The sequence below is a fragment of the Rhinolophus sinicus genome, chromosome 14, assembly GCF_057876585.1.
Source record: "Rhinolophus sinicus isolate RSI-liver-muscle chromosome 14, RSI-T2T, whole genome shotgun sequence".
In the NCBI taxonomy this organism is placed as follows: Eukaryota; Metazoa; Chordata; class Mammalia; order Chiroptera; family Rhinolophidae; genus Rhinolophus; species Rhinolophus sinicus.
The window spans coordinates 149,856,886-149,872,097 of NC_142514.1; the positions used below are offsets into that span (position 1 = coordinate 149,856,886).

Sequence of the window (15,212 nt, forward strand, 5' to 3'; positions counted from 1 at the left end):
TGATTGAGAGCTCTGTATGAGTTTAAGGGCCAGCAGCAGCCAGTTAGCTGGGAACCTGAAATTTATTCTGAGGCTCCAGTGCTATGAAGACTTTTCTTTCGGTGGTTTTTGTTTCCTATCTCCTGCTCTCCCTCATCCCCCATCACCATTTGAGGATGTTTGGAACAACCTCCGGCTCAGCCCTACTTCTCTTTTATCCCTAGCACCCATGCTGGATCCTCTTCTCTGCAGATCGGGATACTAAGCCTGGGAGCCAAAGTTTATACAGGAAGTAAGACTGTGTCATGAGTGGCTCTGCTATTCTGTGAGCAATGCTTTTTAACGACCTTGATTTCCCTATGCCTTCATTCAGCTGCTTTTCCTGAGTTTGATGTTTTCTTTTAGGAGGGTGGGACAGCTCTTGCCTCCTTATAATCCTTTCCTGTGCTTGTTTTGCTTGGGTTGTTACTTCTGCTTTGGCTTCTTTATCATAGTCTCATCTGTTTCTTTTAGAAATTCTTCCCTTCCTTCCCTCCCTCCCTCCTTCCCTCCGTTCCTTCCTGTTTGTTGATGGGCCTATTTCTTATTTTCAGATTGCCATGAATTAATTCTTTTTATAATTATGGACGATTTGGACATAAAACACGTGTCTACTCCCTAGCTTAAATAAAACAAAATACAATTGAAGCTCCTTAGTCTTTTCTGTGATTGTATTGCACTCCCCCTCATGCATCTGTTAATATTATCGTGTGTGCATTTCTAAACAATAAAGAGCATCATTTTGAATGTGTTTGGACTTTGTATAGTGACATACTGCATGAATCCTTCTGCATCTTGGTTTTTTCCATTCATCATGGTTCTTTTGTTTGTTTATTCTCTTAGTATACTATCTTTTCTGCTGTTTCACTGGAATTTGGGTAAGGAGGATAAGTCAGCCAATGTATTTCTTAATATGGCTTTTTTAAAATGGAGATTTAGGCACCTTTTGGATATATTGTCACTACAGAAGTGTAGGAGAAAGGACTTGGTGTTACCTCTTCTTGTTTCAGCTGGTGATGATAGGTGAATATGACACCTCCCCATGTTACACAATCTAGGCAATTGAGTCTTGCTGCTGACCTCCATTTAGTGTTATAAATCCTTTTGGAGACAGAGAGACACCATTCATTCGTGTTTAGGGTTTGACTGAGGTTTAAATGAAGATTTGAGTTCTTATTGCCGGAAGGACTTTTTACAGGCCATTTAGTACAAACTGTACTAAAACCCAGGCTCAGAGAAGGTGAGTGGCTTGGATGAGGTGATCCAGGGGGAAAATAGGGATTAGAAGCTGTTGTTTGTAGTGCCTTATTCTTCCCACCTTACTGCAATGAACCAGAGGTTAAAGTCTCCTTTTGTAAACATTCAACTTTGATTTTTGCCTGTCCTTTAAAATACTTTTTTGAATGCCAAGATTTTATTACATAAGAATGAACATAAATCTTTGAATTGATGCTTATTTGTTGTGTTTTTCTTAGGATCAGAATGGTTTCAATCCCAGAATACTATGAAGGCAAGAATGTTCTCCTCACTGGAGCTACCGGTTTCCTAGGGAAGGTACTTCTGGAAAAGTTGCTGAGGTCTTGTCCTAAGGTGAATTTAGTGTATGTTTTGGTGAGGCAGAAAGCTGGACAGACACCCCAAGAGCGAGTAGAAGAAGTTATCAGTGGCAAGGTAAGTGTAGAAAATAATCATTTGAAAGAGAAACGAAAATGTGGTGTTTGTGTGTGTGTGTAATTATTGTAACCATCAACAGCTTCATATATTTCTTCAGTATCCTGAAAAAATTTAATAAGACATTACCCTACAGAATGGCAGTAAGCTGGATATGACTTGTGATCAGTAGGAGAAAAAAGCTTTCATCTATGATGGGCAAAATTGTGTAACAAGTTCTAAATTACCTTTGTGGTAGATATTTAATGTGTTTTTGGAATATTTGGGGCAGATTATTTGTAATTACTAGATATTTTAGTCTTCAGAATAATAATAATAATAATAATAATAAAGAGATAGTTTCTAATGACTCCCTATCTGTGAGATACTATGTTTTGATACCACTTAAAAATTTTTAAGAATAGATTGCTCCACACAGTAGTATTAGAGGGTAGGAAATTCACATATTCCCATTTGACAAATAAGAACATGATGACAGTGGGATCAAATAGAAAACAAGAATATGTCATACATTTTCACACTTGAGAAAAATATTGCTATGCTAAGTAAAAACGTAAGTGAGCTGGAGTAAAATTCTCTCAAAATGAATGGATTTACCTGACATTCATTAATAATTAGTTTAGTATAGTTAGCTATGTAAGTTTTTATTTACTAGGTTAGGTATGTGGTACCTTTTAACCTAGAGCAGTTAGGACTTATGTTTAAAAAACAAACCTCTCAGTCAGTCTGAGCAGTCAAAAAATTGCTGAAAAGTGTCAAAAGATGTGATAATTAATTACAGATTAACAACAACTCTTGTGTTAATACGTAAATAATTTATTAGACATGATTTGTTTTCTAGTCTTTGACCTTTTAGTAGAAATCCATAAAGTACTTAGTAGTGACTAACATTTGAGTATTTACCTTGTGCCAGGCACTGTGTGCAAAGCACCTTATATGTATTTAATTATTACAACAACTTAAGGTAAGCACTGGTGTTAGTCCCATTTTACAAGGTCATGTAGTTAGTGAGTGTTTGTACCAGTGTCTGAACTCTGGCAGTCACACCCAGAGAGAAGGGGCAGATGTTGATAGATCCCATATTACAAATATGGACAGTGAGTCTCAGAGGCTGTCATTTTATCTGAGGTTATGTAGCTGACAGATGTTGGAGATAACACAGATGACTTGATAACAAATCCCTATTATCATTCTACTTTATGGCCTTACTTCCCCAACAGATGAGCAAGTAAGGGAAAGATGATGGAAGGCTTTGTGGCACAATGGGAGGAAGTAGGCTTTAGAGCTTACTAGTGGCAAGAGTTGTAGCTTACACAGTTAGTGAAAGTAGCTTAATTGCCCGAAGCTAATAGCAGTTGGTGCCCAAGTTGACAAAAAAGTAGAAGATGACAAAGAACAGAAAAGAGGGTGAAAGACAGAATAACAGGTAACACATAACAAGAAGTAGTCAGGTTATGGGTTAGGGCAATAATGGGAAGCATATCTCCTAGCAGTGATAAAATATGATAGCAGAAGAGCAATTATGAGAAAAAAGGGAGATACGCAATGAGACATGTATAGACATTTGGGGGTATTTAAATACAACTTTTTAATTGTCTTAACATCGTAGCATTATAATAAAATACAATAAACAACATTAACATGGTGACTTAGAATGAATTAAGAAAAGGCTAAACTATATTTAGAACGTTTTCTATACTGAGCTTTTACTGTTTAGGAATGATTTTCATTCAAATGTAATTTTGGAAGATAAACTTCACTTATGTGTGAAGCATCCATGGTTTTCTTGTTTGTATCATCCACCCCCCCCCCCCCCCCAGAAAGAGGTAATTTTAGACGTACGGGGTTTTAACATTGAGGTGTAAGTTAGTAGTTTTTCCTTTTAAAAATAAAGTATTTGATACTATTAATAGGGAGTTAAAGGATACAAAATAATATTTACCTGTTTCCACTCTTCATTTTAGTAATTCAATTTGTCTCTACATGAAAACTTTGAATAATCCTTACTTCAACTGGAAAAACTATTCTACTTTAAGAAAAAAAAAAGTCTACTTTGAGAGCTACTTAGTGATAGTATAACTCATAGTTAGTTACACTTTAATAACATTCTTCCCATTGCCCCAAATTCTTATGCATTTGTGTTTCTCCCACTGTCATGCTATATATCAGGGGCTCTTCAGGTTACCAGAGACATAGCAGTGAACAAAATAAAGTTCCCAGCATTCTGGGAATTTGCATTTCTAGTTAAGGAGACAAGTTAACAAATATATAACATGTTGAGTAATGAGTGATACATGTGCAGAAAAGTAAAGCAGATAAAGGGGATTGAAAGTGATGGAGGTGCTGCTTTTTATATATGGTGAACAGAATAGTTCTGAGGTGACATTTGTGCAGACACCTGAGTGAAGTGACGAAGAATCCATGTGGGTACATGGAGGAACAGTGTTCCAGGCAGAGGAAATGTCAAGGGCAAAGGCTCTGAGATGGGAGCTGCTTGACAGGTAGGTGTAAAGAGCACCTGGACCAGCTGTGGTTTTTATCTTACTGGGAGCTATATGAAGCATGTAAAGTCGGTACTAAGGGTATTGTTCCTTACAATGGCTTTTCTTCCCCCCAGGTAAGCTTTCTGCCTCCTAAAATACAATAAAATTGTTAGTTTATTATTCTTTAAAATTTCTGCTTTTTTGGCTTGAGGAAGAAGACTTCAGACAAATAAATATTTATACTTACATATGAACTGGTATTAACTTTAAACTCATAAAGAATTATCACATGAACTTTATAGGTACTTATTTTGAAAAGTAAGATGTGAGTTAATATTTCAGTATTTACCAACATGAACAAAAGAACTGTTTGAAGAATTTGCCATCTTAAAGTATGGTAGGTACAAAGTTCGTTTTCACTTTTCTCCCAAGAAGTGAGAAGATGGACTATGTTCCATGTGATTTTAAAATGAAAACTGTTTGGTAGGCTAGTGTAAGGATATTTTTTTTTTTTAAGTTAAAGTTTATTGGGGTGACAATTGTTGATAAAGTTACATAGATTTCAGGTGTACAATTCTGTAATACATCATCTATAAATCCCATTGTGTGTTCACCACCCAGAGTCAGTTCGCCTTCCGTCACCATATATTTGGTCTCCTTAGGACATTTTTTAAAAACATGATTTATAGCTTTTTTCCAAGTCACTTTTAATTATAACTGAGCAAGTTATCTGAAACGGTAGATTGACTACAGTGTATTGCAGACTGATACCTTTACCTTGCGGCTATACTTTTTCGTATCCACCAAATGGGTTGAAAGATTCTGTTTAAGGCAGTGATTCTCAAACTTTTGGTTTCTGGACCCCTTTATACTCTTACAAATCAAAGAGATTTTGATTTTGTGAGGTTTTGCTTCAAATGTTTTATTGATATTTATCATAGAAACTATACAGGCACACATTCCATTAGCCATCAGAGTGATGATATCACACATGTGACCTTTGGAAAACTCTTCTCTACCCTTGTGAGAGAATGAAAGTGAAAAATGCAGATGGCATCTTAGTGCGCAAATAGTTTTGACCTTGTGAACTACATGCGGGTGTCTTGGGGCCTCCGAGGCTCCTGGACTCCTCTTTGAAAACTGCTGCTGACGAAGAGTGTACAGTGTTGCTTAGACCATTTGGGGACTGCCTGCTGGCACATGCTTATGGATATATCTAATAGGGGCAAATATTCATGCTTTAAGGAAAAAGTTGACTTTTACAGACATCTAAAAATTAGTTTGAACCCAGCTTGGCAGTAAAGATTCAGAGATTGAAGTTGGGGTCAGAAACAAAAGTGATTAGGAAACAATGAGCTTAAATTTGGTACACGTAAGAAACCTGAGTCTGTAGGCATTTCCCAAAAAGGAATTTCGATTATAGCATTTGTTTTGGAATGACAGTGATGCTCATTTAAATATCTAAATTCTTTATAGGCCTGTTGAAAAAAGCCCTACACAGCCACCAGCCAGACATTTTACTTTGAATGAGCTGCATATGCCTTTATGATATTTCTTTGGATGGGAACTAATTGTCATAGCACATTAGCTTTTCTTTGATGTCATGCAGCAGATACTCCTCCTCGTGTTGCTTTTATTTTTGTTTAACTGTGGATTGTAAGATTCTTCCTTGGTAATTTGGAAATTATCCTTATACTTCTTAACTATTCAAATTAGTCTGCGTTAGTCTCCCTTCACTGTTTTTATTCTTTTTCTGATTCTTTACTGAATCCTTTGGGAATCTTTTGCTTCCCTCAAAACCCATGAGAAAGGCGTCATCAAGGGGGTTGTAAGACCACAAGGCTTATTTGAAGTAAAAATGCCTGCATGTGTGTTTTGTTGCCTTTTGTTGATTCATATTGGCATTTTATCATGAACCACTTAGAATGTTTTAGTCCTCCTCCCAACAACCTCCCTCCCCCTACTAAGAGGCTATTTATTCTTATTCATTTTTTATTTTTCAGAAAATACTTATTGTACCTACTCAGTGCTGCATAATTTACTTGAGGCAGGGGGTTGAATTCAGGGATAAATAGAGTCCCTGCCTTAATGGGGCCTACAGTCTAGAGAGTTTTTAAGAGGAAGGAGGGAAGGAAGAGAGAGTGTAGAGGTGTCATGAGCTTGAATAGGACCAGTAATTACAGTTGATGTTTTGGTTGGAATTGAGGGCCTTAGTAAAATGTGAAAGATTTGGGCTTCTCTTCTGGGGTCTCCAGGGTAGTGCTTCAAAAACTTTTCCTCCACAGTAAGGCTAATTTGTAAAGAAAATTAACATCTTCTTAAAGCCTGAAATTTCATTGAACTTTTGTGGTTGAGCCTAAACATATGGCCATTTCAGTATATTTTCAATATAAAGATGCATTGTTCCCAAATATTTGTCTGAATAAATATTTGACTGGAGTCTCCATAAAATGATAGATGTCATTTTATCTTAGGCCTTTAATTCCCTTCTGGTGCATCCACCGTGTAATCCTAGGGCCGCTCATTCCCATTATGTATAGCATTGCTGGTGAATCAGTAAAATGAGTCCTTAAATATATACTTGAAGTTAGTAAGAAACTTATGGGGTAATGCTACTGTGATTTTGGAACAGGAATAAAGAGCACAGGCAACGAGCATATACCATAGTGGGACATTGTCTTACAGTAGAGTTTCTCAAATACAGCACTATTGACATTTTCAGCCAGGTAATTCTTTGTTATAAGGAGCTGTCCTGTGAATTGTAGGGTGATCAATGAACGGCATTCCTGGCCTCTACCCAGTAGATGCCAGCTGCTCCCTTCTCTCATCCTCCCAGTTTTGACAATCAAAAATGTCTCCAGCTGTTCCCTGGGGGCAAATATTGCCCCAAGTTGAGAACCACTAATTTATAGGAATGCCTCTAGGAAAAGAAACTCTATTGGATGGTGAGGATTAAATTAAAATAGTTGACCATAAAATAAATTCTGGAAAGGGACGAATAAAGTATATTAAAGAGGGCATTAGTGAAGTTAGTAAAGTAGGAACGAATTGGGGTACCAGTGGGAAGAAAATGGTATTGAATAAAGAGATGGCGGCTAGGGAAGGGAAGAATATGGTTTCTGATACAACCTGTGAAGCAGCATGATCATGTCTGGGTAGTAGTGGGAGATACCTGATGGGAAGGGGAGCTAAAGGTCATCGGCAATCTGGGAGAATGAAAAAGTGTGGAATAAAAACGTGTGTGACCAAGTTGTTAAAAGTACTTTTCTGGTCATTCCTCAGGATCTTTTTTCTCTTCTTGCTCCTTAAATATTGATATTCTTGAGAGTTTTGTCCCAGGCCTAAATCTCTTCCAACTAGGTGATGACTCAGCAACTGTCTGTTTTATGTAAGCTGAATGGTTGTACTTTAAATTAGTTTCAGAAAAAACTTCGTATAGTCTGGACCTTGTGTGCCTATCACTGCTGCGCCCTGGGTGATCTGCTCCCAGGGCTGCCTGTGTGTGGTTAGTAAAATCTCTGTCTGTAGTCTGACTCTCTCTTCCCTGAACTCCAGACCCAGAGAGCCAGTCACCTCTACTAGACCTGCCTGCTGTGGTGTCACATAAGCACTTTACACGCAACATTCACAAAACTGTTTTGGAAAATCATTCAAAAACCTGTGTCTTTGTAACTGTACTGTCACGTCCAGTGTTTTTCACCTAATGAATTTATTCACTTAGTACATGTTTATCATGTCTATATGTTATGAGGCAAATTCTGCTATTTAGTGCCTGCGTGCTGAGCAAATAGATATGTTCCCTGTCCTCACGGAGTTTACGTTTCTTATCTCATGTCTAGTCACTGGCCAAGTCTTACTGAATTATTTTTAATTTCCCAAACATACCAATACTCTCGCACTTCTAAGTGGTTCTACATGCTCCTTTCTCTGCCTGGAACACTATTCTTTATAATCTCAGGTCTTTCCCAAGATGGGTTAGTTTCTCCTGTGCAGCCCCATAGAACTAGACCTCTGTTACATTGCTTAACACTATGTTTTAATTGTCCATTTACTTGTCTCGTTTTTCCTAGTAAATTAAGGTCTAGATTTTAGAAATCCGGTTATTTTAAACATTGTCCTGATGTTTGTGCTACTTAAGTATATTCTGAAGGAAAACATGATCTAACCAACAAAGGCACATTTTACTCTGCAAACTACCAGCTCTGTGCTTTGGCAAGTTTCTTAACCTCCCTGTGCCTCAGATTCCTCATCTATAAAATGGGGATAATAATGTGGGCCTCATAGAGTGTTTTCTATATACAATGATAACAGTTAAGAATAGCAGCCATAGGATTTCCATAGTTGAAGTTTTAAATATCATGATCCTTGGTGGGGAAGAAGGGAGGGGCGGTGATAAAGGGTTTTAGAAAGTTGAAAAATACTGCCCTAAAATATTTTTTCTCCTTTGATAGCTCTTTGACAGGTTGCGAGATGAAAATCCAGATTTTAGAGAGAAAATTATAGCAATCAGCAGTGAACTTACCCAACCTAAATTGGCTCTTAGTGAAGAAGATAAAGAGATCATCATAGATTCTACCAATATTATATTCCACTGTGCAGCTACAGTAAGGTTTAATGAAAATTTAAGGTAAGTAAAGGTATTTATATGATATTTGAACTTCATCATGGTTAAAAGATCTAATTTGAATTCTACTTTCTAGTCAGGTTGTTTTGAAAGTGATTTGAAACTGTCAATTGTAGCTTTTAGTATCCTACAGACTTAAAAGAATTTCCTTTCTCTTGTTATCTGTTTAAAAACATTGGGTAGCTAGTATATATTTATTAGAAGAAGTTGCCATGAATGTAAATATGAGATAGGGAAAAAGCAAGAAATGGGAGGTATGGAGTAGAAGAAAGAGAAGTTTACCTTGGTTAGGAGTGGAGTGTAAGTCTTAACAACTAATAGCGTTTATTTCCTTTCCTTCCATTCTTTCAGAATCCTATACCCCAGCAGCTTTATTTTTCTACTTCATATATATCCATCTGAAAATTAAAAAAAAATTAGGCTCAGGTTTGCAGCTTATAAATTTAAGTCATACCTTGTTTTTGTCTTAAAACTTTGTTAGCAGCGTTGGGGGCAGAGTACATTGGATATAATTTTAATTTAAAAAATAATTTGGACTTCCTTCAAGATGCCTGTTTCAAGCAAAAACATTCTAAATGTTCACTATTTTTAAAAAAATTTAACAGATATGCATTTCAAATAATGGTGTTTAATTTAGAGCATTGTTTTTGATGGTGTGTCCAGAAACACAATTTTAATACAATGTTAATCTAATTTTATGGTCTTATGCCGGTTAAAACTGGCATAGACTTCTTTAGGTTTCACAATTACTTTAAAGGCCGCCTTCTTAAAATATTTTTTCATTCAATTCTGATTATAAAGGGTGTAGAGATTATCCTCTATATTGTCTTTAATTAGTATAGAAGTATAAACCTTAATCGACATTATATAATGTTACAGTTTAGTGCCAGGGCGTCACAATGTATTTTGGCTATACTTCAGGTAAGGACACTGTACATTTCTATAGTCTGCTTTATAGTTTTCAGGGTATTTTCCCATCCATTATTTTATTCCATGCTAACATTACCCACTGGAATAGTGTGGGCAAATCCATGTTACGTTTGAGGAAGCAGAGGCACCATTGTGTAATGGAAAGGGTATGAGCTTTGGAATTACATACCTTAGTTCTAATCTTGACTTGATCATTTACTATGGTGATACTAATTTATTATTTACTTTGTAGTTCTTTTAATGCAGCTATTATGTGTTCATGATTGAAACTTGACAAAAGAATCTGATTAGAACTATAGTAAAATAACATTTTCATAAAATGTGTATATATATGTATTTATATACATGTCTTTTGATACTTGCCAATCATCTTTGGATAATGTAATTTCAGGTAAGTTTTTAGTATGGAACAGTCAGTCTAACAGATATTTTCCCCCATAGTTCTTCTCGCTTTTATTTTATTTTTTTTCATAACCAGAAGAGTTCACACTGCCTTATGAAACCGTTTTCAAGAAAAAAACACACGTATATAGATACTAGATAATTGTGGTATAGTCCTCATTGGAGCAGGTTAACATTAATTAGGGCAAAACTCATCAAAGTAACGTTTACAAGGAGGACCAAAGTACGGTACTTTCACGGTACCTTCTTTCTTTCTGTTCCTCTGGAGGTAAGCAAGGCTACCATCAATGAAAGGGAAATCTTTCCATTCTTCTTTCTTCTTTTACTAGAGAAACCATAGAGGATGGGATAGGCAGGTGAATAAAAAAGTTTATTGTTCTTCTCTTCCTTGTCCAGGCATGTGTATTTGCTGACCAAAGCTTTGTCATTGAAATTATGAAGCAGTTTTAATGGATATTGATGTCTAAATGGTGATACTGTAACTTTAGATGTGGGCCTGATATTCTAAATTACTGTAGGTTGGCACATAATAACTACTTATAAAACAATTAATCTTTATAACCACTTTTTAAGTTAACCCACAAATTAAAAAATGGCACAAAGCCTTTACTGCCAGGGAAAGAAAATCCAGATTTTGCTCCCAACATTTTACCTAGTAGTTTGGGAGAAACCAAGATAAATTGCTCACAGATCCTGTTTGCAAAGTCCATATAATATAATAGAGGAGATAGAATATGCTTAAATAACCCTAATATAGGATAAAAAATAAGGAGTTACAGAAGACTATACATTAAGGGCTGTGAGAGTTGAGAGGTGGTAAAGCTCATTTATTTTCAGATATGGTGGTTTATAAACTATGGTGGGAAAAAATGGATATCAATTTTAGAAATTGTAGAGAAATACTGACAAAAGACAGGGGGAGAGTGATATTGAGGATAATAAAGGGAGTTATTTAAATAGTTGATCCATGGGGTCTGGTATACTTTGATAGGAAGGAAAGTGAAGGTAAGACAGGGCGAATGGAGTTGAGAGGAAAGAAGTGTCAAGAAACTAGACAGAAACCATGAGGACAGAAAACAGGCTTAAGGGAGAAATGAAAGGACAGATAGTGTGGTCTGGGCAAAATTCATAGTATGAGATTTCAGAGATGGAGCAGTTTTGGGTGATAGGCCCCAAGTATGAATATGAGAGTAGGTATTCAGAAAGGAGTGGAAGTAAAGATTGATGATTAGAAAAGATCAAGAAACTTAAGTCTAAGGACATTTATTTGTAAACTTTAGAATGTATTTTGAATCTTAAGAATTCTTGGAAGGTATGTTAAAAAGGCAGAATCTTAACTGTACTTGACAAATTAAGACCCTCTAGTTTTGGGGTAGTACCCAGGAATCTTCATTTTTAGCAAGAGCTTTGGGTGTGATTTAAATTACAGGGGTCTGGGTTCCCTGCCGTAAGATTGATTAATTGGTCCCTAGACATCTGTGTTTATATTGTCATTGAGTTAAAAAAAAAAAAAAGTGTAACAACAGCAATGAGATCTCATCTAAGCAGTATTTTCTCAGAGGTGGGGAAGTGAGGAAAGAGAGCAGAATGGCCTGGGGAACTTATGTAAAAGGTAGATTCACAGGCCTCACTTCAGACATTGAAGTGTCTGAGGATGAGTTTCAGTGATCTGCATTTTTAATAAGCTCCCAGGTATCTGTCATGCCAAATGTGAGATCTCTGGTTTAAAGTCTTAGAAGTATTATCAACAGGATTTTGAACAACCCAGAATGTCTGCTGAACACAAGTAAACAAGAAAATTTACTGGCAGTTCAAGTTGGTTTCTTTTCTTTTCTTTTCTTTTTTGAGGTGATTTCTATGTCTATGTTAGTGATGGACCATAATTACAAAGATTTGTTCATTTTGCCCCACTCTCACCGCAAAACCAATGTTATTTAGGATGCATTTAGGACTCTAGAAAACCAAAACATAATGAGAACATTATTTTTGTTTAGTACTAAATGCTTTCTGATCTAACATGTTAGGGTCTTAGCCTGAATTTCAGGGGAGTAGAAATTGGGTAGTGGTAAAATAGAGTGAAGTAAACCTGGCAGAGATACTAAGAGTTTCTTCTGTTGGCACAAAAATGCCTTCAGGTTTGAGCTCTCAGGTACAGGTAAGAGTAAAAGGGGGCAGGGAGAAAGAAGGCACAAGAGTGTTTCCTCTCTCAAGTTATTCCGTGTTTTCAGTGACCCAGAAACTTGTCACCATCCTCAGGAACCTGTAACAGAATATCTTTTGTGTGCTGCTCCCAAAACGTTACTCTCCCTACTCCTATTGTTTTGCAAATGCAAAAGAAAATAGCACATTGCCCTACAGTCTAGTGGACAGTATCCTCTCTGTGAAATGGTTTTGTGTGTTTTTTTTTTGCTGGATTTGCATTTGAACAGATTTCCCCCTACCCAAGTTGCAATAAGGAAGAAAAAAGATACACTCATAATTATAAGACCTCCAATCCAGTTTATTTCATTTTTTAAAAAATTTCCTGCCAGTATGTTTTCATAGGCTCTTGGATACTATTGAATTAAAAGAAAAAATAAGGCACAGGAGTTTTTCAAACTCTCATGAATTACTTCTTGTTCCTGGTGACCCAGAACTTCTTGTCCCGTCCTCAGGAACCTGTAACAGAATATTCTCTGTATACCTCTTCCAAAACTGTACCCTCCCCATCCCCATTGTTTTGCAAATATGATAGACATCAAAGTACTGCTTTACAGTCAAGTGGTCCAAATTCTATCTGTGACATATCCTGGCCCCTTAAAAGAATGGCTGGGTTTTTTCTTAAATAATGAAAATGTAAAAATTTTGGAACGTAGTCAAAACTATTTCTATTTTTTTTTTAAATTTCCTTGTGGTCTGTATTTGAACATATACTGTTTTACATAAAATGGAAACATAGAATTTCCGATTTTACTTAAAGAAACAATTCCGTATTTCTAATTTTTTTCAGGTATAATTTACGTGATGGGATGATATTCCATCATGTTGATATACCATAATTTATGTAATGTTCACTTACTTTAGCAAATTTATGGAATTTTAATTTCTGTTTGAAAAATTAGGGTTAGAACAAGTGTTTCCTCTGAGTTAATTTTAGTATGTTAGCTAGATTAATTATATCATTTCTATAATTCCTCCTATTTTGTCCTAGACTCTTTCAGATCAGTTTTATCAGGTATAGTGTCACCAGAAGTATATTACCATGCCAATTTTATCAAAGTATTACTGGTATTGAGAATTTCAGCTTTTTCCCCCCTCAACTATCAAGCTATATAAACAAAAGTTTAATAGAAAGCAAAAACCACCCATTGTCTTACTACCTTAAGTAATATTTATTGAATGCTTGTTCTGGGACTGTATTAGGGATAATGCTAATTACTTGTAAGCTATTTATTTCATTTAATTTTATACAAATCCTATTAGGTAGATTCCATTATTGTCCCAATTTACAGGTGAGGAAACTGAAGCCTGAGTGACTTTAGAAGGACACCTAGTCCTAGCTGTTAGGTAGGCCAAGTCAGGATTTGAACCAAGGTCTTATTCCAGACTCTTGTTCTTAATCTTGCTTCACTTCATAGTGTATGTATTTTTAAAATATTCTTATAGATTTTCCATGTTTTATAGTTGTCATAGTTATTTTAATGACTATAATCTTTCATTGTGGTAAAATATCCACTTTATTAAATCATTATATTAATAATGAATATTTGGGCTCTCTAGGTTATTGCTATTACTAGATGATGCTTCACTTATTAGTCTGCATATTTACTTGTGTATTTGTGGAATTATTTATTTCAAATGAATCTCAAGAAGGGGATATATAGATCATTTTGATGTCCTACATGTACCTCTTATAACTTATATACCAGTTTTATTATACTACCTTTTTGAATTTTGTAAGTAGCCTTAAAAAGCTATTTGGATTAATTGCTACAAAGAAGGTAATAAACATTCTTACTTGATTACATGTTAATATAATTTAATATTTCTGAGTTTTCTTTCACTCTTTTACCCTTATTGGCGACTCTGCCATAGCATTTTAAAATTACTTAACCATTCTAATTTCTTCTTCTTTAGTACATACATATCATGTAATAATATACTTTTAAAAATCAAGATGCAAAAGAAATCTAACGTAACTTCAAAATATATACAGAAAAGCCAAAAACAGAAATTATCTGTTTGTTTCTGGGTAATTTAAATTTGTTAATTTGTATTCTTATTTTTTAAATTCTAATCCGAAATTTATTTTATAATCAGAAAATATTTATTTCTATTTTTTAAAGATTTTTATTAAAATATAGCTAACATACAATATTATATTAGTTTCAAGTATACGTCATAGTTATTCAGCAGTACCCACCTAGCATTATACAGAGTTATTACCACATTATTGATTATATTCCGTATGCTAAAGAAGTGATCACCATGATAAGTCCAGCGACTATCTGACATTGGAACCATGCTATCACAGTAATTTTGATCTTTTTCCCCCTTTTAAAATGTCTCAATTGGAATTGACATTCAATATTATTTTATATTATTTTCAAGTGTATAGCATAGTGGTTAGACATTTATATAATTTAGGAAGTGATCCCCCTGACTAGTACCACCTGGAACTATACATAGTTACTACCGTATTATTGATTGTATTCCCTATACTTTACAACCCTGTGACTATTTTGTAACTACCAACTTGTATTTCTTAATCCCTTCACCTGTTCCACCCTGCCCCCAATCCCCCCATCTACTACCCCAATAAATCTAGTACCCATTTGATACCATACCTAGTTATTACAATATTGTCTATATTCCTTATGCTGTACCCTACATCTCCACGACTGCTGCGTAACAACCAATTCGTACTTCTTAATCCCTTCCCTTTTTCACCTACCCCTCCAAATCCCCTCCCATCTGGCAACCATCAAAATATTTTCGTATCTATGGGTTTGTTCCTGTTTCATTTGTTATATTTTGTTTATTAGATTCCACTTATAAGTGAAATCATATGACACTTGTCTTTTGCTGTCTGACTTATTACTCTC

The 15,212-nt window shown here is 35.4% G+C and overlaps 1 protein-coding gene across 9 annotated transcripts in view; it reads left to right on the forward strand.

Annotated features, from left to right (window-relative positions):
* FAR1 (fatty acyl-CoA reductase 1) overlaps positions 1-15,212 on the forward strand; it is a 63,183-nt gene that overhangs the window by 21,013 nt on the left and 26,958 nt on the right. For 4 of the 9 annotated variants that reach the window (XM_019754476.3, XM_019754478.3, XM_074336032.2 and 1 more), the window contains 2 exons: positions 1,494-1,689; positions 8,624-8,799. In XM_019754476.3, the coding sequence (XP_019610035.1) occupies positions 1,501-1,689; positions 8,624-8,799 (365 nt within the window). In that variant the 5' untranslated portion in view covers positions 1,494-1,500. The other 5 variants (XM_019754481.3, XM_074336030.2, XM_019754474.3 and 2 more) reach the window with 3 other exon arrangements.